Source organism: Balaenoptera acutorostrata, chromosome X (genome assembly GCF_949987535.1).
Source record: "Balaenoptera acutorostrata chromosome X, mBalAcu1.1, whole genome shotgun sequence".
Classification (NCBI taxonomy): domain Eukaryota; kingdom Metazoa; phylum Chordata; class Mammalia; order Artiodactyla; family Balaenopteridae; genus Balaenoptera; species Balaenoptera acutorostrata.
The window spans coordinates 129459078-129486213 of record NC_080085.1 but is presented as its reverse complement, the minus strand read 5'-3'; the positions used below and the strand labels follow the sequence as shown (position 1 = coordinate 129486213).

Below are 27136 nucleotides of genomic sequence, written 5' to 3'. Positions count from 1 at the left end.
AGACACATGAGACCCAGCATCTGGGCTCAATGAATAATTCACTTGTGGTTTAGTCGCAGGAGAAGACCTGTAAATAACAGAGGCGATAAAGTGCACCGGGGCTTCCCAGTCTGAGATGCGTATGGTGGGGCTGCAAAGGAACAAGCAGCCATCCCAGGATGGTCTAGAGGAGGAAGCTAGGCGGGAAAGTCACGAGTCACAGTCATGGAGGAGGTCTTATTTGAGATAGAACTTGAAGGACCAGGAGGAACTTGCTTCTGGCTGGCCAGGGATAGATTCTATGAGAAGCAGTGGGGAGGCTCGGGGGGGGAGGGGGTGGTTGGTGGTGGCCACCAGGGGTGCCGTAAGTAGCAGGGCACGGTTGAGGCAAGGCGAGAGAGGTGAGATGAGGCTGGAAAGGTGGGCCAGGGCGAGATCACCAAGGGCCCCAAACGTGGCGCTGAGGAGTTTGCCCACAACCCAGTAGGCCGTGGGCAGACTTGGAGGGGTTTGTGCTGAGGAGAGTCGGCACCAGATCTGCTTTATGTAATGCCCCATCTGCTACAGTGGGGACAGGAGGTTGGAAGGGGACAGGGAGACTGCCATAATAGTTCCAAGGGAGCTGGCCAGGCCTGAACTAAGGGGGACCCAGTGGCAATGGGGAGGAGATGACAGATTTGAAATACATGCATTTAAAATCGTGGGACTGGCTGAGATCAGTAAGGGATGAAACATACAGAAAGAAAAGAAACGATGTGAGGACTGAGCCCTAGGGCACCCCAACATTAAGAAGTTGGGGAGAGTGAAGCCTCAGGAGCAGTGGATTAAATCCCCACAGTCAACTTGACGTACCCTGCATCTGGGGAATACCTGAATAGACAACGAATCATCCCAAAATTGAGGCGGTGGATTTTGGGAGCAACTGTAGACTTGGGGTTTGCTGTATGCAACTGACTTGTTCCTGATTTTTATGTTTATCTTAGTATAGTTTTTAGCACTTGATATCATTGGTGGATCTGTTTATTGGTTTGGCTGCTCTCTTCTTTTTTTTATTACTTAAAAAAAATTTTTTTTATTTTAATAGTTTCTTTAATTTTATATTTTTAATTTTTAAATTTTTTTTCTTTCTTTTTTTTCTCCCTTTTCTTCTGAGCCGTGTGGCTGACAGGGTCTTGGTGCTCTGGCCAGCTGTCAGGACTGGGCCTCTGAGGTGGGAGAGCCGAGTTCAGGACTTTGGACCGCCAGAGACCTCCTGGCCCCATGTAATATCAATCGGCGAGAGGTGTCCCAGAGATCTCTATCTCAATGGTAAGACCCAGCTCCACTCAACGGCCAGCAAGCTCCAGTGCTGGACACCCCATGCCAAACAACTAGCAAGACAGGAACACAACCCCATCCATTAGCAGAGAGGCGGCCTAAAATCATAATAAGTTCACAGACACCCCAAAACACACCACCAGACGCAGTCCTGCCCTCCAGAAAGACAAGATCCAGCCTCATCCACCAGAACACAGTCACAGTCCCCTCCACCAGGAAGCCTACACAAGCCCCTGAAGCAACCTCAGCCACTGGGGGCAGACACCAAAAACAACGGGAACTACGAACCTGCAGCCTGCAGAAAGGAGACCCCAAACACAGTAAGTTAAACAAAATGAGAAGACAGAGAAATACATAGCAGATGAAGGAGCAAGGTAAAAACCCACCAGACCAAACAAATGAAGAGGAAATAGGCAGCCTACCTGAAAAAGAATTCAGAGTAATGATAGTAAAGACGATCCCAAATCTTGGAAATAGAATGGAGAAAATACAAGAAACGTTTAACAAGGACCTAGAAGAACTAAAGAGCAAACAAACAATGATGAACAATAAAGGTGTTAAAAAAAAAAGAAGTTGGGGAGAGAGGGAGGACCAGAAGGTAGGAGGAAATTCAGAGGGTTGTAGCCACCTAGAAGCCAAGGGAAGAAAGTGTTTGCAGAAGAAGGGAGCAATGACCAGTATCAAATGCTCAGGCCAAATAGGAGAAGCACTTGGCAGAGTGGCAGCCATTGGTGACTGTGACAAGAGCAGTGGCAGGGCGAAGGTGCAGGGGAGTGAGGAGGAAGCCTGGCTGAAGTGGGTTCAAGAGAGACCAGGAGAGAAACAGTGAGAGCCAGAACAGACTAGTTTTGAGCAGATTTGTTGTAGTGGGGAGCAGATGTTCAGGGTGACACCTGGAGGGGGAAGTACAGTCAAGAGGGTTGGGTTTTAGGGTGGGATAAGTAACAGCACGTTTCTATCAATGGAAACGATCAAGGGGAGAGGGGGGATGGAGGCAGGAACCGCCCGTGAGCCGGATGACGGGACAGGTGGGCAAGGACAGAAATTGGCTTCAGGTAGGAGCTCATCCACAGAAACTCGAGGGAAGGAATAGTAGACGGACCCAGCAGGTGAGTGACTGCAGGCTTGAAACCCCTGCCTGAAGGTTGGCTGTACCCTCAATAGCTGGGTGACCTTGGCAGATAGCTCATACTCAGTTACCCCATCTATCCACGGTAGCAGCTGCCTCGCAAGGTCACTAGAAGATTAAAACTGGAGGATACACGTAACTGAGCACCACTGTGTGTCCAGCACTGTTGAAGTCCTAACCCTCAGTACCTCAGAATGTGACTGCATTGGGAGAGAATCAAATCCTTAAAGGCCCTAAGTTGAAATGAGGCTGTTCCAGTCTGACTCATGTTCTTATGAGAAGAGGAAGTCTGGACACAGAGAGACACCAGGGATGTGTGTGCACAGAGGAAAGGCCACGTGAGGACACAGGAAGAAGGCAGCCGTCTGCAAGCCAAGGAGGGAGCCATCAGGAGAAACCAACCCTGCCAGAACCTTGATCTTGGACTTCCAGCCTCCAGAATGATGAGACAATAAACTTCTGTTGTTTAAGCCACCCAGTCTTATGGTACTTTGTATGGCAAAATCTTGTACACCAATGTTCACAGCAGCATTATTCACAATCACCAGCAGATGGAAATAACCCAAGTGTCCACCAACAGGTTAATGGATAAACAAAATGCAGTATATCCACACAATGGAATACCACTCAGCCATGAAAAGGAATTACTGATAAAATTTGATAGGTTCTATGACATGCATAAACCTTGAAAACATTGTGCTTAGTGAAATAAGCCTGTCACAGCAAGACAAATATTGTATGAGTCCACTTATGTCAGTTATCTAGAGTAGGCAAGTTCAGGGAAATGGAAAGCACATTAGTGGTTGTCAGGGGCTGGTGGGAAGAGGGGAATGAGGGGTGACTACTTAATGTGTACAGGGTGTCCTCTTGGGGGTGATGAAATGTTTTGGAACTAGATAGAGATGGTGGTTGCACAACACTGAATGAACCAAATGCCGCGGAACTATATACTTTAAAATGGTTAATTCTATGTTATATGAATTTTACCTTAATTCTTTACAAAAATGAAGGCATACCTACATGGGAAATAAAAAAGATTGCCCTGCCAGGAACATACAATGCTGAGGTTCATGGCATTCTCTTATGGCAATTCAGGTCTCACACAGAGCACAAAGCCGTCTCCTGTGTGTGTGTGTGTGATGTGTGATACGAATATGCATAGGATATAGCAAAATAATGAAGCGTGCACCTCGCTGTCTCAACTTACCAGTGCAAACCTATGTCCAAAGCTTATCCACTCCTTTTCTATGAGAGCCTCGAATCCTTTAACGGTGCGGTAATAACTGTCCAACATCAGCATGGCCAGAGACGTCAGCTGGGATGTTCGGTCCCAACCGTCGCTGCAGTGCACCACCACCGAGGTTTTCCCAGATTCTATTTTATCAGCAATTCTTACTGCCCCAGCAAGAAGCATCTTCAGAAAAGAAGGCACATTAAACCAGGCTACATTTAATTTCTATTACAACAAAAAGAATTCTGTGGAGAACACTGGAAGTTCAGGTCAATGAACCAAACAAGAATGCAATCAATTTAAGAATCACTAGGAAACGTTAGTAACCGGAGGGAAAAAAAGAGAAACTTACACTAAGAAAAAACTACAGTAGTAAATAGGGTCCTTTATCAAAGGGCCACAAAGTACTTTAAAAACCTGATCTGAGGCAAGCATTATCGCTTTCTGTTATGTCACAAAAGCCCCCCCAACAAAGACCACAGTTTGGATGCTGCCCATGGAAACTATGAAAGCCCAAGTACACAGCAAAGATGCACTCATTTGCAAGGCTAAGAAACCACCCAGATAGACAGACAGACAGCCAGACAGCTTTATGGCCCAGCTGCAGAGAAATCTTAAGCAGAAAGCACGTCAAGTACCCGAATGTACTCCAGCCAGTGTGTCCCGTCCACGTTGGACAGCCACCGCGCCTCGTCGATGGCCGGGTACGCGATCTCCTTCAGTTTTCGCAGCGACTCTCTCATCACGTGAATGTTGTGGATCTCCAGGAACACGAGTTCTGCGTTTGGGTATGCACTTTCACTTTCATAGCCCCCACCCTTTGCCTGTGAAAACAAAAGATACATGTCACTTCATCTGAGTTAACTTTTCTGTTCCTTCTAGTGTTAACCAGATAGAGACCATTAAAGAAGCGACAAACTCATCTGTTTACGATAAGCCTCCTACATCCTTGTATGAGTTTCCCATGGCTGTTGGAACAAAGTACCACAATCTGAGTGGCTTAAAGTGACAGAAATTTCTCCTCTCTCAGTTCTAGAGGCTGGAAGTCCAAAATCAAGGTACTGGCAGGGCCGTGTTCCCTCAGAACCCTCTTGGGGAAGATCCTTCTTTGCCTCTTCCAGCTTCTGGTGGCCCCAGGTGTTTCTGGTTTATAGATATGTTAATCTCTGCCCCATCTTCACATGGCCTTCTCCTTGTGTCTGTATCTCTTCTTATAAGGACACCAGTCAGACTGGATTAGGACCCATCCTAATTCCATATGACCTCGTCTTAACTTGATTACATTTTCAAATACCCTATTTCAAATCAGGGCCACAGTCATAGGTGCCAGGAGTTAGGACTTCAACACATTTTTTTTTAATGGAAACACAGTTCAACCCACAACAATCTTCCATCACCCATCATCAGTTTTAAAAATGATTAACAACTGGATCTTACACAAGGCGAATTGGGTTTTAAAACGTTCTACCATCTATCTGAATAAAAAAGTTGTATTGTGGACTTCCCTGGTGATGCAGTGGTTAAGAATCCGCCTGCCAATGCAGGGGACACGGGTTCAAGTCCTGGTCTGGGAAGATCCCACATGCCGCGGAGCAAGTAAGCCTGTTCGCCACAACTACTGAGCCTGCGCTCTAGAGCCCACGAGCCACACCTACTGAGCCCATGTGTCACAAATACTGAAACCCACGCACCACAACTACTGAAGCCCACGCGCTTAGAGCCCGTGCTCCGCAACAAGATCAGCCACCGCAATGAGAAGCCCGCACACTGCAACAAAGAGTAGCCCCCGCTCACCGCAACTAGAGAAAGCCCGCGCACAGCAACAAAGACCCAACGCAGCCAAAAATAAAAATAAATAAATAAATATTAAAAAATATAAAGTACTACCACAAAACTTCTATATAAAACAATTTGTAAATCCCAAACAGTGAGATTTATTTAAGTAATTTAAGTAAAATAAAGTGCAAGTGTAACAAAAAAGGGGGATATGGCTCACCCCTTGGTAATCTCATAACAAACTCTGGTCTACAATTAGCTTATATTTTGCAGAGGTCAACATCCAAAACACATCTGTTATGAGAATATAGAGAAATTGAAACCCTAATACATTGCTGGTAGAAATTTAAATTGTACAGTCTCTGTGGAAAAAAGTTTGATGGTTCCTCAAAAAGTTAAACACAGAACTACCATCTGGTCCAGAAATTCCAACTCCCGCACAACTAAAACCAGGTATTCACATGAAAACTTGTACACAACAAATCATAGCAGGAATATCCACAACAGGTATCAGGTGGCAGCAACCCAAATGTCCATCAATGAATGAGCGGATAAACTGTGCTGTATCCCTACAATGGACTATTTTTCAGCCACACAGAGGCACGGAGTACTGGTACACGCTACAACATGGAGGAACCGTAAAAACATCATGCCAAGTGAAAGCAGCCTGGCACATAAAACCACACAGTGTATCATTCTATTTATATGAAGTTTCCAGAAGAAGGCAATCTACATGGAAAGTAAATTAGTGGTTGGCAGGTGTTGGGGAGAGTGGGGGATGGGCAGCGACTGCCAGTGGGCACAGGGTTTCCATCTGGGGCTGTGGAAGCGCTCTGGAATGAGACAGTGGTGACTATCTAACAACACTGTGAACAGACCAGAAGGCACTGAACTGTAAAGTGTGGACTGGTTTCTGGGGGAGGAACAGAGCGCTGGGCTTTGAGCAGTGGGGCTGTCTCGGGAGCAGGGCGCACAGCTCTGGAGCACGGAAGAGGGGCAGGGCGGCGGCTCTGGGGACGGCGTCCAGGGCTCAGGGACAGCGTGTGTGGTGAGGAGAGCAGTCAGTCCAGAGCCTGCGGAAGGCCGACATTTAGGGAATGCAGAGCAAAAGAGACTGAGGAGAGCGGCCAAAGACTGGAGGATAAAGAGAAAACGGAAGAGAGTCTTTCAAAAAGGAGAGGGTACTCACTGTGTCAAAAGCTCGCGAGGTCGTGACAAGAAGGTACTCGGTGGCCTTACCGTGAAGAGTCCAGGCCAAGACGGGCACGGGGGCAGGGGAACGGTGGAGCCAGCTGCGAGGGGACGGGGACGGTGACTCCGGGGAGGGCTTATCTGCACAGCTGGGACAGACTTCACGGGAAGGAGTGGGCACAGGGGCAGGGCGTCGGGGGAGGACGCAGCGGGGAGGTCACCCTAGTTTCCGGGGCGTGGAGGTAGGGGCGGGGTGGGGAGGAGTTCCCGTCTGAGGCTGGGTGTGTTCTGTGCCAAAGGGTCGAGGACGAAGGGCGTGGGGCAGGGCCATCCAGGAGAGAAAGAGTTGTAAAGGGCTGACCCAGCCCCTGGAGGGCCCAGGGGAGGCAGGGAGCCCGGCAGGAACCCACGGCCCAGGGCCTGAGCCTGGGGTCCTGCTCGGCGGCCCGGGTGTGGGCCTGGGGCGGGCGGGCAGGGAGGCGGGGGCAGGGGAGTGTGCCCCGAGCCCGTGCCACAGCCATGCCGGGGGACCGGAGCCCAGCCAGTGGGGGCGGAGCAGGGGCCGAGGACCTGCTCGAGCTCAGGAGCCGCAAACACGACTGGCGGGGAAAGAAGAGAATGTCGTCATCGGGTCTGGATGCGCCTGTCCTCTGGCCGGCACAGGATGACGTGAGGCGCTCTCACTCAACAGAACACTCTCTGAACACAAACTGTGGCCAAAGCAGCCTAGAGCTTGGTCCTGCCTGCGTGGCAGGATGATGTTTTCATAAACGATATCCTTGGCGCCCACTGAAGACACTGCTGGCCGAGGGGTTAAAGGCACAGGCTTTGGTGGCACGGAGCGTGGGTTCGTCATCCCAGGTCTGCCACTCAAGTAGCTATGGGTCCTCACCATCTCTCTGCGCCCAGCTTTCTCACCGGAAAGACTCCAGGGGCTCACTGTGGGGATTAAATACTAACTAAATAAACGATCTTAATGAACGCTAATCCGTGCGAGGCTCGGTGCGCGCCCCCCATACTCGGGCACTGATGTATTATGACCTCCCCCAGCACCTACCTCAAAAAGCCCCAAGCTGGGCAGGGACCCCGTCCCGCCGAGGAAGACCTGAGGCTGGGGCACAGGCCCCACGCCCAGAAAGCACTTCAGCATGGAGGGCGTGCGTGCTCAGGGCTGGTGTTAACCAGGAGAATGTAGTTAAAGCCAGTTTGTTGCCTGGAAACTGATTACTAAAGCTCCAAACAAGATAAATGACAATCAGAAAATGGGATCATGGGAGAAAATGAGCATAAGTGCCTACTCCATGCGAGGACAGAGAGCAGGCACCCAGAGGTCTGGAGACAGAAGAGGGGGAAGGAGGGTGAGAAGGGGCCCCACCCATACCCCAGCAGGGACAGGGGGAGGAGGCTCAGAAAGTTATGGAAGACTCGAACCTGCTGGCCAGACCTCTCTCTATGGGGGCAAAGCAGGGTTCCAGAGGGAAGCCAGCGATGTTGGGACACTGTTCCCCACTGGCCCCCAAGTCCCCAAGGATCAGCTCATAGCAGCAGTGGCGGCAGGGCCATCCTCAACCCTCAAGGAGAAGAAAGCCTAACACCCCTTGGGACGGAGGCAGCTGAAGGATGGACTCAGGGTTCATGATTTCAAGCCAGCTGCTCAGCGCCTGGTGAAGGCCTGCCGGGATGCCGATCCTAGGCAGCAGGGAGGATTCCCAGGTGAGAAAAGCAAAGCCTCAGAGAGGGCTGGCAACTCCCAAAGGCCAAAGGCAGCAAGTGGCAGGACAGGTTTCCCACGCCCCCAGACTCCAAAGTCCACACACCTCCCCCTGTTGCAGACTGAGCATTTGAATCCCCCCAAATTCCCATGTTGAAACCTGAATTGCCGATGGGATGGTGTTAGAATGTGTGGCCTCTGGGAAAGATTAGGTGATGAAGGAGGAGGCCTCACGATGGGATTAGTGCCCTTCTCGGAAGAGACGGCACAGAGCTTGCCCTTTTCTGCTCTGGCAGTGTGAGGACACAGCAAGAACGGGGCTGTCTACAGCCAGGAAGCGGGCTCTCACCACGCACTGAATCTGCTGGTGCCTTGATCTTAGACTTCCAGCTTCCAGAGCTTTGAGAAATAAATATTGCTGTTTATAAGCTACCCAGCCTATGATGCTTAGTTACAGCTGTCCAAGCTAAGACACCCCTCCCCCTAGTTCTCTCCTGGACACTCCTCTCCTGGCATCTGGGACCTCTCCCTTCCTCTCTGCGGTCTCCTCCCGACCACCTGGAGCACCCTTTCCTTCACTGAGTTCCTCTCTTACCCTCCACAGACAGCATTTCAGGCAGTCTGGTGCCTGGCCCCGCTCACATGACCTAGGCTCCTTAGGTAACTTCATCCACTCCCCTCCAAGGCTGCAACCTCCACTCGACCTCCAACCTGACCTTTTTCTGAGTTCCAGAGCTTTATCGTCCCCACAGAGGCTCCTCAACTGCAACAGGTTAAAATGAAATTCCTTGCCTGCATGTTCACTTTCTCAAGAAGAAAGCTGACCTGAAAACCTCCATAATGGAGTCTGGACTTTTGAATTAACATACAATGCCACTCACCATCAGGTCCTCCATTGAGAGATGACCCTGCCCACCAGCCAGCAGCTCTTTGTTCCAGTCGGGGAGCAGCTACTGTGTGACGGCCCAGTTCTGGGGATCCAGCTGTGCTCAAGATCCTCCAGTCCCTGCTACCACGTGGCCTATGGCCGAGGGGCAAGATGCACACTGAATGAGGAATCCGCCGCATGCCGAGGGCCACAGAAAGGAAAGAGCAGAGCACCACGGCATGGGAGACTTCCGCTCATCTGGAGAGACCGCGCTGGGGAGGTGACATTCGAAGTGCCATCCGAAGGACGGGGTAGTGGTTAGCTACGTGGGCAGAGGCTGGGAGACGACACTGGGATATGCTTAAGGAGCTGAAAGACACCTGTCATAGCTGGGAGGTGGGCCTGGGGGGTGTGGCGAGGCCGAAAGGGAAGAGCCCGCTGCTTGGAGGGCTTCAGAGCCCTGTTCAGGAACTGGATGTCACTGCCTCAAAGCGCTAAGGGCGCGCACAGAGCTGGACCTTTAGAAAATCACTCTGGCCATGATGTGGAAACAGGATTGAAGGGAACCTCTACAAAGTACCAGCAAAATGAATCCAGCAGCATATTAAGGAAATTATACATCATGACCAAGTGGGATTTATCCCAGAAACGTAAGGGGGTTACATGAGTTTCCGAGGCCTGCAGTAACAAAGTACCACAAAGCAGGTGACTTAAAACAACAGAGATTGATTCCCTCACAGCTCTGGAGGCTGGAAGTCCAAGATCGAGTTACTGGCAGGGTTAGTTCCTTCCGGAGGCTCTGGTTTCTGGTGGCTGCCGGCAGTCCTGGGGGCTGCTTAGCGTGTAGCTGCATCACTCCAATCTTGGCCTTCATCGTCACATGGCCACCTTCCCTCTGTCTGTGTCTCTACATCACCTTCTTATCAGGACACGAATCATTGGATTTAGGGTCTACCCTAATCCAGTCTGACCTCATCTTAACTAATTACATCTGCAAAGACCCAATTTCCAAATAAGGTCACATTCTGAGGTCCCAGATGATCATGAATTTGGGGGAGATGCTATTCGAGGAGTAGTCGACATATAAAAATCAGCCAATGTAATACACCACATTACCAGAATGAAGGGGGGAAAAAAACACATGATCATCTCAATTGACACAGAAAAGGCCTCTGAAAATCCAATACCCTTTCATGATAAAACCATTCAACAAACTAATAGAGGGGAATTTTCTTAACCTGATAAGGGCATGTATGAAAAACCCTCAGCTAATATACCCAGTGGTGAAAGACTGAAAGCTTTCCTCTTAAGATTAGGAACAAAACAAGGATTCCTGCTTTCACCACTTCTATTCAACATGGTCCTAGAGAGTAAGTACCCTGCTGGCTGCTAGATGGGATTCTGCCAGATTCATGAATTGCCTAATAAAGCCAATTAGATCTTCAAAAAAAAAAAAGCAAAACATGGTACTTGAGGTTCTTGCCAGGGAATTAGGCAAGAAGAAGAAATAAAACACATGCAGATTGGAAAGTAAGAAGTAAAACTCTCTCTACTTGCGGATGACATGATACATATAGAAGAGCTAATGGGGACTTGGACAGATAACTATCCTTGTCTGGTTCCTAGACACATACACCACTATAGTTAACATCATTCTAGACAAGCAGTTTGGTGTCCTGCTCCTGTCTCCTCTGCATGGGATAAAATATAATGCACTGCCCTTGCTCTATTGGATGTTTAGAGATTGCCTCTGTGAATGTAGCTTTTCTCATTCTTTTTTTATTTCCTGGCAACAGTACTACAGTGGTGACAGGAAGTATGCAGAGACGGAGAAAGACTGACAGGGGTCGCTGATCCTCCAGGCATGGGGAGTAAGGGGAGCTAATTAAGGATGACTCCCCGTGGTAGGCTGACAAATGCCGCCTTCCCCCCTCCCCACAAAGATATCCACACCAAATCCCCGGCAACTGTGAATGTGACTTTTTTGGGGGAAAAAAAGGGACTTCGCAGATGTGATTAAGGTTCTTGAGATGAAGTGAGAATACTGGGTTATCTTGGGTGGGCCCTAAATGCCATCCCAAGTGCCTTTGGAGGAGAGAGGAGGAGAAGACCCAGAGACACAATGAGGGGGAGGCCGTGGGAAGACAGGGGCAGGGACTGGAGGGCGGTTGCCATGTGCACAGAGGAGCCACCAGAAGCCCAAAAACGCAGGGAATGGATCTCCCCGGAAGCCTTCAGAAGGAGCACAGTGCTGCCAGATCCCGGAACTGTGCGAGAATACATGTGTGCTGTTTTAAGCCACCAAGTTTGTGGTCATTGGTTCAGCACCTCAGAAAACTCACGCGCTGCCCATCTTTCTCCCCACCCTGGTCCTCTCCCAGCTTCCCCGACTCAGTAGCTGACACCACCACTCACTGCCACGCCAGACCCCGGGGCACGGTGGGGCTAGCCTCTCAGCATCCTATACTGATACACCCGGCACTGTGCATTCTCCTCACCCAATTGCAATCCTTACGCAGCCCTCTACATGAGACACTGTCACCTCCCCTGTTACAGAAGAGGCTTCTGGAGAGGTTAAGTAACTTGCTCAGGGTTCTATCGAGCACTAAGTGGCAGAGCAGGGAGGAAACCCCACATGTAACTGAACACAAAGCTGAGGGTTCTCACTACCCTGTCTCTTAGGCTGGTCTGGATACACTGAGGTTTTGTTACCTGGGAGACAGCCAAGAGGCGATGCCAACCAGACGACGGGATGGAAATCCCATCTGGACCTCAGGAGGGATCAGAGCGGGATAGAAACTTGGGTGGCAAACTGAACACACAGGGAGTGTTGAGAATCAGGGCACTGGAGGAGATGGCCCAGCGAGATTGGGCAAAGGAGAAAAGAGGACCCCAGACTGGGTTCCAGGCGTGCTGCCATCTGCCAGTTGGGAAGAGGGAGAGGAAGCAGTGAAGGAGGCTGAGCCGGCCAGGGTGCAGAGAGGGAGTGGTCCAGGGCAGAGATGTCATGAGAGTCAAGAGAATGGGGCCATCCACTCTGGGTCAGTAGCAGAGATGGCGAACTTGACCCGAAAGCTTTCTCTGGGACAGGCACCCACGCAACCTTCACATCCACTCCAGGAAGGAGGTGTGCTGTCACTCCCAGTTCAGATGAGGCGATCGTGGTCTAGAGAGATGCAGTAACTGCCCACGGTCAGGTACAAACAACCACGCTGCCTCTACGCTCCCGCGGAGCACGCTGGACGCCCCCCGCCACCCCGCCTCACGGTGGGGGCCGCTTGGCAGTTTGTGCGCCTGGCCCATGGCAGGCACATGCCTCAAGGGCCATGGGCGCACCTGACGGCTTGTTTGCTCTTTGAAGTAGGAGGGAAGGGCTCCTCCCGAGAGTGAGATGGGGGACGCAAGACGTTGGCTCTTTGGAGATTGTGGTCAACGATGGAATCATCAGTGAGCAAAGAAGGGGCACAAGCTGCCAAGAGAAACAAAGACCCCCAAGCACTGCTTAGGGGGACACGGCGGGGGAGCCCTCAGACACCCCCCTTCTTGCCATTCTCGTGAATGACATGCTCTGGCACACGGCTGAATGGGTCCCGTGCTGTCTAGAATGCCCTAGGGGCCCGTCTCTTCCCGCTGATCATCCAAAGCCAGCTCAAATGTCACCTTCTCTGTGAAGCCTCGCCCAGCGGCACGAGCTCCCCAGCACACTGAGCTGACACCTCCTACGTGTAGCCTTGTCTGTCCTGGTGTTTCCCCCAGCACCTTGTCCCTAGTACATGCTCATTACGTGTTTATTACCCGAGCGTCACCTTACAGGTAGGCATGAGATGGTAAGGGCTGTCCCCACCATCCTCATACCTGAAATTCCTTGTGGAGGGGTCAGGACTCTTACTGCCAGAGGCCTGCCTGCGGGACCACACTATCAGCAAGTCATTTGTGGGAAACAGAAATGACGCCGTTCAGAGCCCTTCCCGTTGGAAAGCGGGTACTGGAGGCTTGACCGCACAGCCTGGGCCTCTTCAGCTGGTGGGGATCAGATGGGAGCTGGGTGCGGATGGCAACTTTGTGTATCTGCCTTGTTTCACATAGCTGAGTCCATTCTAACAGAACTTCAGGCAGATATGAATTAATCAAGTAATCACCATAGTTCACAGATTAAAGGGACTTCCAAGGGCCTCATGATCCTTTCATTAAAATACTTACTAGATCCTCTAGGCGATCATTCTCTTTCTGGGTCTTTACTTAATTAGTTCAGCAGACAGGATTGTGGAGGGGCAATGAGACGACAGGATTCCCGAGGGCTAGGGACCCAGGAGGCCCGGCTGTGGGCTACCCCGCCAGAGCCCACCCTCACTGGGCTCTTTGAACGGCATGATGGTTTACAAGCAGTACAGAAGGAAACCTTCTGCAGCGGCATCAACAGTGTACCTTGTTGGTGCTGGCGACCTTGTTTTGCCGGGCGTCAAAGATGATGAGTTTGTGGGCCTGCGCATTAGCATCCATGATCGTTTGCAGGTACTTCTCATCTTCCTTGCAGCGTTTATCATTGGGACCCACAAGCGGCTGGCTGCAACGGGTAATCGTTGCCTGACTTTCTGGATGAATCCATGACAACACCTAGTGTTTGAAGACCATAAATATTAGTACGGTCCTAAAATAATACGTGCTCTAATGACCAGGTAGTGAAAACAAGTTCTCTTCTCAAGCACAGCTGCTTCTGCATATTTTCCTCAAAGGGGAGGAGTCAGCCTGAGGACAGCGTGATAGTGGCCCTGGGACTCAATGTTTGGGTCAGGCTGAAAGAAGTCTGACTAAATGAGCTCTAAGAATCGCCGTCTACCTTTAAAATTCTATGATTCTAAGAAAACCAGAGACTAAGTCAAACTATGACTGACATCAAGCCCCATTTCTATTTGATTGACTAGTTTTATTTTGTCTCCTAATTTAAAAACACCTTTGGATCTCAACAGTGGCGTACGTGGCCGTATGAGGACAAAGTAAATATACAGTCTCTTAATGAAATCTAAAGCTAAGACCCCAAACCTCCCATTTTCCTCCAGCAGCCAAGTGACTCAGGGTTATACCAGAGCACAAACTCGGGGCTCAAAAACGTTCGCTCCCTGCTTCTCTGTGGTGATAGAATCCTGGGTGTACACATATATCGAAACTCATCAAATTGTATCCATTAAACACATGGAGTTTTTTTTATATATCAACAAAGCTGTTTAAAAAACTTCACCCCCTGCTGGCTGCTGTCTACTTTTGCAATGGTGCCCCTTCCAGTATAGGTAGAGCCTTGCACTCAGTATCTAAGAAAGAATGCATTTTCTCGAGGATGATTCACTAAATTTTTTCTGTCTTGCTTTTTTCCATATTAGATCGAGTACAGTATATATTTATATCTAAATGACAATGTTTATTACTTACCGGGATTCTGCCTTTTGCTCGAAACGCTGCCACTTTTGAAAGGTCGTCATCTTTTACACTAGTTGGCACGACAATGATGGCGGGGTAGGTGTCACAGAGCTCATAATTACTGTTTACTTTGGATATTTTCCAACTCTCATTTGGCAAGCCCTGCAGGGTGTCAGGGGGCGGAGAGGAGCACACTTTTACACTTTCAAAAAGTACTAAGCGTGAACCACATCCATTTCTTCTTTTCTTTTTTTTCAAAAATTTATTGATTGATTGATTTTTTTGGCCATGGCATGCGGGATCTTAGTTCCCCGACCAGGGATCAGACCCGAGCCCCCTGCAGTGGAAGCGCGGAGTCTTAACCACTTGACCGCTAGGGAAGTCCCCATTTCTTATTTTCTACTAAAATCCATTTGTAATTCATTGTTCGTTGCCACTTAAAAGTTTAAATACACATTTATTTAATATAAGCCATTTCCTACCTAACTCATTTTAAAAAAAAACCTAATGAAGCATAATTTCCAAACATACTAAAACATGAAAATTGTATACTTGAATCCCAGTCGTATGCATTTCTTGTCATGTTTTCTATAACGAATGAGCATAGTGCTGTTCCTAAAAATACCCATGGAAGTCATTTAGAGAAGCAGAAAGTTCTTAAAAATGTCTAAAATAAGGAATATAAAATGACCATACCAAATATAAGGTGCAGGCAAAGAGTAAATGTCATGAAAATAATGTCTGATTGGAGTATCTTCAAACTAACCACGCACTGAAGAGCTTCTAGGCATAGGGACACCTCATCGGACTGCTGTAGCCATGCCATATACTTAAAATCGAATTTAAACCATTGGTTTTGATCCTAGCTCATCAATTTGCTACCAGAATATCTAATAAAAACCATCTGGCTGGTTTGGTTTGTCAACCCCCGTCCCTGTACTCCACTTGCACTCTGGAAAAAGGAAGAACAAACAGCACCATAACCAAAGGTTTGGTATGGGGAGAATGGACATCCAGAGCTGAAGAACCCACAAACTAGATGAGTTACACCCATGGACAACATGTTTCAAAAGGTTTCTTCTCCACTACATTTCTACCCTTTTAGGAAAAAGATGCTCAACCTATTATTTTCCGGTTGATAAGCAACACACTTTACCTGTCTTTTATATTCAGATACTGGATCATAAACTTTCCATCCATTCACTGGAAATTTTTCTTTATAGTTGAATGCAAAGAGTGTCTGGATATAAAACCACAAAATACATATGTCAGCATTTCTTTGCTATGTCATATGCCCACTATTAAAGCTTTTCATTCAGTTATGAGCTGAATGTATAAAGATTCCTACTTTAATCTGTAAATTTTGAAGCAACAAATTGGCAGTTTTCTTCATCCTACACAGAACTGACAAATTTTAAATATTCTAATAGTAGTTACCAACAGGGAGAAAAGAGATAAAGGAAACCTCTGGAAGAAAGAATAGTTAAACATGAAATTTTTAGACCTCCACGAAGGCATTTAGACCCACACATAAAAAGATTTATTTTGGTATACTTACCTGCCCATTGGAAAGAGGAAATGCATGTTTGTTGAGGTTTTCAAATATCCCTAGTTTACTCTGTTCTTCTTGTTTATAAGCAAGTCGCAAGTTCCTCATATCCTGTTAAACAATTAGCAAAACTTGTTTATTCAACATGTATTGAGTACCTATGAAGTAGACACCATGCCACGAAGAGATAAATAAAATATTTTTATTCATTTCTCATGAAATATAGTCGGCCCTCCCTATCTGCAGGCTCCACATCCACAGATTCAACCAAGCACGGATCGAAAACACTGGGGGAAAAAGTTCCAGAAAGCTCCAAAACACAAAACTTGAATTAGCAGAGTGCCAACAACTACCTACATAGCACTGACATTGTATTAGGTATTATAAGTAATCTAGAGATAATTTAAAGTACACAGGAGGATGTGCGTAGGCTGTATACAAATACTAACGCCATTTTATATAAGGGGACTTAAGCGCCCCAGATTTGGGTATTTGCTGGAGGGAGGGGGGTGTCCTGTAACCAATCACCAGTGGATACCGAGGCAATTCGCAAAGCACCTCCAACAAGATAATAAAAGATTAAGTGAGGAAATTGGAACAAAGGGGACATGTTGCGGAAAAACCTCATCAGATGGAACCAAGAATAAGGTTAGTACATAAAAGACATGCCATCAAGTCCTGTGCACTTACTTGCTAAAGGTGTGCCACAGAATCAGTTGTGGGCTTTAAGCTGCTAAAAGAGTCAATTACGGAATTCACACCATCCATCAAATAGAAATGCGACAGACGTTTCTCCTCTGAACTCATAGCAAGGACTCTGTGTCATGTATGGCCCTCAGTGACTTCCTTACAGAAATTATAATGCCGTTTCTCAAGATCGGTTTCTGAAAGCACCCTGCCATGAGAGCTGCCGGCCCAAAGCTCAAGTGGAAGTTGTCAGGAGCAATGCCAACGAGGTGGCTCTGACGGTGCAGTTTCTTCCTGGGACTGATCTGAGCACTACCCCCTGACCCTTCTAAACCTACATCATTAGCTAAACACAAAAATCTCATTCTTCTTTAACCTTACATCAGATTTGAAAATAAATATGACCACAAACAAATTAAATCAAGAGCAATTGCGGAAGTGAGGAAGTTACTGTTGTGATATTATTTGTAACAGCGAAAGAATGGAAATACTAACCTAAATGTCCATCAATAAACAGGGTCTGGCTAGAGACTACTACAAGCAACTATATGCCAATAAAATGGACAACCTGGAAGAAATGGACAAATTCTTAGAAATGCACAACCTACCGAGACTGAACCAGGAAGAAACAGAAAATATGAACAGACCAATCACAAGTACTGAAATTGAGACTGTGATTTAAAATCTTCCAACAAACAAAAGCCCAGGACCAGGGGGCTTCCCAGGCGAATTCTATCAAACATTTAGAGAACAGTTAACACCTTTCCTTCTCAAACTCTTCCAAAATATAGCAGAGGGAGGAACACTCCTAAACTCATTCTATGAGGCCACCATCACCCTGATACCAAAACCAGACAAAGATGTCACAAAGAAAGAAAACTACAGGCCAATATCACTGATGAACATAGATGCAAAAATCCTCAACAAAATACTAGCAAACAGAATCCAACAGCACATTAAAAGGACCATACACCACGATCAAGTGGGGTTTATCCCAGGAATGCAAGGATTCTTCAATATACGCAAATCAATCAATGTGATACACCTTATTAACAAATTGAAGGAGAAAATCCATATGATCATCTCAACAGATGCAGAGGAAGCTTTCAACAAAATTCAACACCCATTTATGATAAAAACCCTCCAGAAAGTAGACACAGAGGGAACTTACCTCGACATAATAAAGGCCATATATGACAAATCCACAGCCAACATCGTCCTCAATGGTGAAAAACTGAAACCATCTCCACTAAGATTAGGAACAAGACAAGGCTGCCCACTCTCACCACTATTATTCAACATAGTTTTGGAAGTTTTAGCCACAGCAATCAGAGAAGAAAAAGAAATAAAAGGAATCCAAATCGGAAAAGAAGAAGTAAAGCTGTCACTGTTTGCAGATGACATGATACTATACATAGAGAATCCTAAAGATGCTACCAGAAAACTACTAGAGCTAATCAATGAATTTGGCAAGGTAGCAGGATACAAAATTAATGCACAGAAATCTCTAGCATTCCTATACACTAATGATGAAAAATCTGGAAGAGAAATTAAGAAAACACTCCCGTTTACCATTGCAACAAAAGGAATAAAATATCTAGGAATAAACCTACCTAAGGAGACAAAAGACCTGTATGCAGAAAATTATAGGACACTGATGAAAGAAATTAAAGATGATACAAATAGATGGAGAGATATACCATGTTCCTGGATTGGAAGAATCAACATTGTGAAAATGACTCTACTACCCAAAGCAATCTACAGATTCAATACAATCCCTATCAAACTACCACTGGCACTTTTCACAGAACTAGAACAAAAAATTTCACAATTTGTATGGAAACACAAAAGACCCTGAATAGCCAAAGCAATCTTGAGAACGAAAAATGGAGCTGGAGGAATCAGGCTCCCTGACTTCAGACTATACTACAAAGCTACAGTAATCAAGACAGTATGGTACTGGCACAAAAACAGAAATATACATCAATGGAACAGGATAGAAAGCCCACAGATAAACCCACGCACATATGGTCAACTAATCTTTGATAAAGGAGGCAAGAATATACAGTGGAGAAAAGACAGCCTCTTCAATAAGTGGTGCTGGGAAAACTGGACAGCTACATGTAAAAGAATGAAATTAGAACACTCCCTAACACCATACACAAAAATAAACTCAAAATGGATTGAAGACCTAAATGTAAGGCCAGACACTATCAAACTCTTAGAGGAAGACATAGGCAGAACACTCTATGACATAAATCACAGCAAGATCCTTTTTGACCCACCTCCTAGAGAAATGGAAATAAAAGCAAAAATAAACAAATGGGACCTAATGAAACTTAAAACCTTTTGCACAGCAAAGGAAATAATAAACAAGACCAAAAGACAACCCTCAGAATGGGAGAAAATATTTGCAAATGAAGCAACTGACAAAGGATTAATCTCCAAAATTTACAAGCAGCTCATGCAGCTCAATATCAAAAAAACAAACAACCCAATCCAAAAATGGGCAGAAGACCTAAATAGACATTTCTCCAAAGAAGAGATACAGATTGCCAACAAACACATGAAAGAATGCTCAACATCATTAATCATTAGAGAAATGCAAGTCAAAACTACAATGAGATATCATCTCACACCGGTCAGAATGGCCATCATGAAAAAATCTACAAACAATAAATGCTGGAGAGGATGTGGAGAAAAGGGGACCCTCTTGCACTGTTGGTGGGAATATAAATTGATACAGCCATTATGGAGAACAGTATGGATGTTCCTTAAAAAACTAAAAATAGAACTACCCTACGACCCAGCAATCACACTACTGGGCATATACCCTGAGAAAACCATAATTCAAAAAGAGTCATGTACCACAATGTTCACTGCAGCTTTATTTACAATAGCCGGTACATGGAAGCAACCGAAGTGTCCATCAACAGATGAATGGATAAAGAAGATGTGGCACATATATACAATGGAATATTACTCAGCCATAAAAAGAAACGAAATTGAGTCATTTGAAGTGAGGTGGATGGACCTAGAGTCTGTCATACAGGGTGAAGTAAGTCAGAGAGAGAAAAACAAATACCGTATGCTAACACATATATATGGAATCTGAAAAAAAAATGGTCATAAAGAACTTAGGGGCAAGATGGGAATAAAGACACAGACCTACTAGAGAATGGACTTGAGGATATGGGGAGGGGGTGGGATAAGCTGGGACAAAGTGAGAGAGTGGCATGGACATATATACACTACCAAATGTAAAATAGATAGCTAGTGGGAAGCAGCCGCATAGCACAGGGAGATCAGCTCGGTGCTTTGTGACCACCTAGAGAGGTGGGATAGGGAGGGTGGGAGGGAGGGAGATGCAAGACGGAAGAGATATAGGGATATATGTATATGAATAACTGATTCACTTTGTTATAAAGCAGAAACACACCATTGTAAAGCAATTATACTTCAATAAAGATGTTAAAATAAATAAATAAAAAATAAACAGGGTCTGGCTAAATGTACTACAGTACCACTAATGGAATACTATGGAGCTGTTACAAACAAGAAGCAGCTCGTTATATACTGCTCTTAAGGAGACACAAGATACATGGTTAAGGGGGGAAAAAAAGGGGCAGCACAGTGTATGTAATATACAACCATTCACATTTTCAAATACATACTTGTGTGCATAGGCCATCTGTGGAAACTGGTAACAGTGGGTGCCTGCAGGGAGCAGATCAGGGTGGCTGGGTGTTGGGTGGAGAGAAACTTTTTACTACACACAGTTTTTGTACTTTTTGAATTGCATATCACCTGTTTAAGCACGGCCCTGGTAATTCTAGGCTGGAAAACATTTTAAAGCAGCTATTAGCAAAAACTCACCCCAGCCACAAAATATACCATAGGAAAACAGCCACAGGACATCTGCCTAAGTGACGTAAGTTCCTGCTGTGCCCTCCCTCCAAGCTACTTTGGCTACACACGTGCCAGCTCACGGACTGAGCTGACTTGCTATTTAGGATTGCTCAGAGGGAAAGGCGTTACAAGCAAAGGAAACAGCATGTGTGAAGCCCCAGGAGTTTGTGTGGGGTGGGGATTGGGGGGTACAAGGCAAGTGTGAACAACTCTAGGAACCTGGATGGCAAGAACAAGGGGAGGGTGGCTGGAGAGGGAGCTGCTGAGGAAAGGAAGTCCGGCTCACACCGCGGGGTCTCTGTAAGTTTTTCCTGCAGCCCAAGGGTAATGGGCAGCTAGTGAAGAGTTCTGAGTAGGGAAATGACCTGTTCCAGAATTGCAGAATTGATCAAACCCCCCTCTGGTTTCAGTTCTGCAACGGCTTCGCACTGCTCTGCGTGCGGCACGCTGGACTGAGAATCGGGACAGCAGTGATTGGTCCTAGGGGAGGACTGCCGTGTGGCGCCCAAGGTGAGCCTAGTAAGCCAGCAGATTCCCGACCTGGCACGGTAAAGGGTTATTTGAAAAAGTGGATTCAACTGCAGTCTAGGGCCAACCAGAGGAACGTCTCCTCAGAGATTTGATCAAAGCAAACAGACTGGCAGGAATCTAATCCAAACCCCAAGTTGGGAAGGGACCTTGATGATGCTGTAGGCCGGATCTCTTGCCTGGTATTTTAGGTGGGTTTGTTAGTAAACTGTATTCCATGAGGCAAAGTCATTGGGAATAAAACATCAGTTAAGGAGTTTCTTAAATGACTAGTCCTCATCAAAGCTGTCACACAAATTTTACTTAACCCCTTGGAGGAAGGGGCGAAAACCAAAAATAAGCATGGCTCAGGTGCAAATTCCAACATAGCCAAGAAACTTAACTGTGTTTTTAATCACAGAATTTATGAATATTGTTGTCCCTTTAGGAAGTCTCTGACTGAAGACTAGTCTTATCACGACAAACTGGAAAAAATATTGATCTCTGCTTTCCACTTGATTTCTCTGAAATGTAGCAAATATCGTCACCGCCTAGGTTACAGGTCCATGTTAATTAGAACACTTCAATGGAAAAGAAGCGGTTTACTTCAACGGTTTATATAATGGTCTGAATTGGCTGATGAAAGGTTGAAGAGGTCTGGGTCCTGAAAACATCTGAGTCACTAATGTCCGAATTACTCTTACTGTCCAAAGGCTGTGAAGAAGTTCCAAGCTAGCCGCCCCCTCTAAGTTTCTCTCGTGTCTGGACCGTACCTTGCACATGATCTCTATGCCACAAGAGTTGTCTCCATGGCTCTGCGCTCCAATCTTCTCAACTCTGCTGATCACTCCCAGGGGGACATCGAGGACGAAATGCGGGTCCTGGGTTCACAAGTTAACATGAATGCCAATCAGTATCGGCTAACAGAGCCTTCCCATTTTAAGTCTTCGCTGGCTTAAAACACGTTTGCTTACTTCACGTTTCCTCTTGGTCCTGGCTATGACACCGAAGTCTGATTTATAACCTGCTTTGTGAAGTAGACGTCCAGACTACAATTAAACAACCCCCTCACCCCCAGTGCAGGTGGAAGTGCTACTTATCAGCCTTTTTTTTTTTTTTTAAGATACAAAATCTGCTTGCAAATGCGCGCATCTTAAAACTGACCCTCTGTTTCTCTCAGGGTGATGGGATTTCAGGATACTATTTATTGTCTTCTTTATTGTTTACTTTCTTCTGCAGTTTTTAAAAAAAATAAAACACACTTTTAAATACTCACTCTCTCTACATTCTTGAAGTACATCTTAAAGTCTGTCACTGTCAGGGTGCCACTCACTGCTCCCACAAATGGGCAGATATACATGACATCTTTCACTGAAAGAAAAAACCCAAAATATCACCTACTGCCGTTGACTTGTGTCAATAAATCTTAACATGAGTTTCCAAATATATAAATTTGTGATTCCAGTTCTCTAGGAATTTAAGTTCTTTCATTACTTTAAATAAAGGCATAGATGGACAGTCTTCTAATAAAATTCCATTTTTTAAAACAAAGTTTTGATTTGCTACTTGAGGTTTTAAGTAAAAGGCCTCATAATAAGTTACATTTTGTCATTTTTTTCCAAGTGGTTCACGTTTTCCCTGAGTGATAAATTAATCACATTCAAAAACATTAATTAAACTCTGAAAAACCTGGGCTACCATTTCATAAATCACTGCTAATGAAAACTAACTAAAGCTAAACACTGTCCCCTGATGCACCTCCAAAGAAACTGCTTTACAGATGACAAAAACCAAAACCACATCAATGAAGTGGGAAAAGACTGCTTCAAATTCTTCATCAGCTTCCATATCAATTTTATTTTCTTAACGTTAATATCAATATCAATATCTTTCATATCAAAATCAACAACATATATGACTCCTATGAATGTTAAGAAGCTCACGCCTATCACAAAGATACCACGTCTTCCCAATCTTCCCAAAGTGCTGTTCCATTGAAATGGCAGGAATGGACACAGCTACAGATGAGTCCGAGGGGATGAATAATGGTACAAAAGATGTCATTCAGCCAAATTCTCAAAACACTTGCATAAACTTTTCTGTAACTCATTATATACCGAGCGGCTCCTATTGTTGGGGTTCTGGGTATACCTGGACAAGGTTCCTGCCCACCAGGTGACCCGTGAGAGATACTACACAGAAAATTACCATATAACCTGATAAATGCTATCAGAACCATGTAGACTCAATGTGATAAGAGCTCAGAAAAGGAATGACTTAACTCAGCAGGGAAGCGGGGGAGGGGAAGGGAGGAGAGACCAGTGAGTTGCCAGAGGTTAGTGTGGCTGGGTCAAAGGGTGCACGAGGATGATGGGACACGAGGCCAAAGAAGACTTGTTCATGAGTGTTCATAGCAGTTTTATTTGTAATAGCCAAACAGCAGAAACAACCCAAGCGTCCATCAATAGATGAATGGATAAGCACACACAGTGGAGTACTACGCAGCAATGAAAAGGCATGACTGCTGACCCATGGCACTCACAATATGGAAGACTATCACAATAATTATGCAGAACGGGATAAGTAGACAGAAGAACATACTCAATGATTCCATTTCTATAAAACTCCAGAAAATAACAACTAGCCTATAGTGCCTGGGGAAGGGGGAGAAGGCACGGGGGAGAGGGATATAAAGGGGCCTAAGGAAACTTCTGGGGGCTGGTGGATATGTTCATTATCTTGACTGTGATGATCGTTTCCCAGGTGTATAAATGTGTCAAAACTGTTCACGTTCACTTTGAATCTGTGAAGTCTGTTGTCCGCAGAAGAAGAGGCATGACATAATTAGCTCTGCATTGTAGTCAGATCGTTCCCAGAGCAGCACGGAGGCAGGGCTAGAAACGCTCCCAGAAGAGGAAAGCCCAGAGAGGCCAGAGGAGCACCAGGAGTGAATGAAGTTCCAGAAGCCAAAGAGAAAAACAGTTTCGAAATTCAGGTCGGGCTGAACAGAGTCCTGAGCCACAGACTAGGCTATCCAGCAGGAGTAGTTGTTTGGAGGTCCTGATAGAGCCCAGCTACTCAAACGCAAGATGACCGTGCTCTGAGACCCGGCACGCGCCTTCGGGAGACAGCCATGAGGGAAGAAGGCGGCACTCGGCCTCGCAAAGCAGGCCGTCCGACCTAACCCCGGCGATCGTGAGGTGAAGAGGCCGCAGCCGGCTGCCCGCCCCTCCAGCCCCGGCAGTCCGCCTCAGGCCGTCGCCCTTACAATCCAGGGTGGCGACACATGCCCTTTTCCTGCACTAAAATTGTACTTTCTGGACTCTTATAAGCCACTAAAATGTCTTTGCCAAGTTCTCAAAACTGTCATTAAAAGTATGATATGGATCGTCTGTCAATACGTTTTCCTTATAGTGAAGCCTTCCAACAAAGCAGCGAACTGACGTTACCGTGAGAGTCTCATCAGCCTTCAGTTCATGGGGAAAAGCTGGACCCCTCTTCTGTTGGTACTGCCACCTAAGACTCGCTCAGAGCTTAAACGGGTCCTCTACAGTCCCTTATCTCTTAAGGTCATGGTGACATTAATAAGAATGACTAGGTCTAGTCCATCTGTCCCCTAATTAAATTGGTCTGGCTGATCTCCAGCACATACATCATCTGTGCTTGCGAGTAAAGTGCCATTTCATTTTATGGATCTCTATAAGCAAAGTGTACTTGTTAAACTTACCAATGGCCTTGATTGATTCTCCTGGGAAAAGGGGTGCCTCTTCCATCTGTGCCAGCTTATTTCCATCCCTTAGAGCCTGGCAAGAAACCAAACAGGAGTAAATCTCACTTTCCAACTGCAGACCTGGGAAGAATGGTAGTGTTCTGCGCTCTTGCTACGAGGCTACAGAAGCGTGCAGAATGTATGCCCCCCCTCCCCGTACAAGACAGTTTCAAAGCTCAGCATCACAGGACGCCATGCTGCATAGTCTAGCAAATTGTTACACATATTTAAAGTTCACAGTTAGAAAGCATTAATACAGAAATGGCTTGACGTGACAGATAGATACTGTGATCATGACACAGACAGCTATTACAAGGTGCCTCCAGAATTTGGAAATAAGGTAAAAAAAGGTTACCTTCTGAGCGTGAAACTAATACAAATAAAATCAACATTAGATGCAGATGCTTAGTTAGCTGTAGAAATGGCCCAGCTATGAGACTGCGTGGGAAACCCCAAAGTCTAATTAACAAGAAACCAGGGAGGGGTCTCTTACTAAGGAAAGCCCTAGGCTTCTGTACTGCAGCCCAGCTACCTGCGTCTGCACAAAGCATACAGTTGGGACGGGCAAGTGGTCCTGTTAGTGTGTATCCCATCCAGGCCACAAGAATGCGCCCTCATCTGGCAGACAAGAGTATTTCACCCACTCCTGTGGAGCAGGGTGTGTTCATCAGGCTTCTCCCAAGTCAGTTCACTCTGTGCTGTTTCCACGCTCACCAAGCAAATTGCTAATGAGGTATCAGGGTTCCTGCTACAATGCCACTAGGAAAAGGATGTCTTGGATGGCTGGAAAGATACATGCCCACATTTCTAAATGTCCAGATCTGCACTGTGGCCCAGTAGCTAGTCTCTTGCAAGCTTGGTTGGATAGTACCAGATAACTCAGGGGAGCTGAGAAAATGGTGTTCTTGAACTACAATGCTGGGGACCAGAGCCTGAACTCGGTGCCTGTTCCAAGGTACTGCCACCCTGTGAGATGCTGCCAAGGAAACTGGTCACTTTCTCCTGGGCATCTCTGACATAACGTGTCACGAATAAGAATAAGGTGTTCAAAACCCCAGCAATTCCCAAGCTGTGTTTCATAGAGCATTAAATTCCCAAGAGATGTGAATAGGACTTTTTGGGAAAAGTTTGGGAAATGCTGGGTTAAAGGAAACAAGTTTAGCTAGGTTTTTTGGGGGGGTTTTTTGGGGGGTTTTTTTTTGGTGAGGCAAGGCTTTAGCATGTTAATGCATGCTGAATCAGCCAGAGGGCGCTGGAGTAGGCTGCATTTCCCCTACCTAGTCATCAGGGGCTTTCTCCAAAAAATACCTGTTAACATCAGGAGGTCACTAGTGTTCAGCGGAAAACAGATTAGACAATACTAATTTTCAGCATAATTTTGTAAAGCAAAATATTAAAAATTGATATTTTATAATTCTAATCAAAATTATTGAAAATTCAAAATAATTATTTTTTACAGTTATAAGAATATTTCAATATATTTTATAAAGGGACTTAAAGGTCCATTTAAAAACACTATATATAGTAGGTTCATCCAATTTTATAAAATAAAGAAGGGAAAATGTCAAAATATAAAGAGCAAACTCAATGCTAAATGTTGGTCAAGGTATGTCCGTTCGGGGAGGGCACAAAACGACACAGTCCGCCCTCCTCCTCAAGGTACACGGTTAAAAGCATACAGATTAGTGTTCATGGCACGGTTAAAATCATACAGATTAGTGTTCATGGTTCCCCTAAGCAGTTTTATTCAGTTTAAATTTTTAGCCCAGATTGGTGGGGTTTTTTTCAATTTTTTTTTAAACATCTTTATTAGAGTATGATTGCTTTACAATGGTGTGTTAGTTTTCAGATTGGTTTTTAAGACACTTCTCAATCAACATTTTTAGGGACATAGAGAACTGTTAAAGGGGACACAGAGAAGTGTTTGTGGATTCATTTATACTCACACGTGATTTGGAAATACATCTGTGACACAATAAAGCATAAACCAATATTTATACTTTTAAATGTCCAGTTTTAGAAACACTAAAAAAATCACCAATCTTAATAGAAGCCTTTTTTTTTGAAAGTCTGCTTTCTTTAATTTATTGCCTAAACTAGT

At 45.8% G+C, this 27136-nt stretch overlaps 1 protein-coding gene across 9 annotated transcripts in view; it reads right to left on the bottom strand.

Annotated features, from left to right (window-relative positions):
• The window catches only part of MTMR1 (myotubularin related protein 1), a 67386-nt gene that overhangs the window by 18235 nt on the left and 22015 nt on the right, over window positions 1–27136 (bottom strand). For all 9 annotated transcript variants that reach the window (XM_057539131.1, XM_057539135.1, XM_057539133.1 and 6 more), the window contains 9 exons: window positions 24994–25069; window positions 22543–22637; window positions 22040–22147; window positions 16173–16274; window positions 15771–15854; window positions 14627–14776; window positions 13628–13816; window positions 4295–4480; window positions 3633–3839 (listed from right to left, as the gene is read on the bottom strand). In XM_057539131.1, the coding sequence (XP_057395114.1) occupies window positions 3633–3839; window positions 4295–4480; window positions 13628–13816; window positions 14627–14776; window positions 15771–15854; window positions 16173–16274; window positions 22040–22147; window positions 22543–22637; window positions 24994–25069 (1197 nt within the window). The remainder of the gene's footprint in view (window positions 1–3632; window positions 3840–4294; window positions 4481–13627; window positions 13817–14626; window positions 14777–15770; window positions 15855–16172; window positions 16275–22039; window positions 22148–22542; window positions 22638–24993; window positions 25070–27136) is intronic.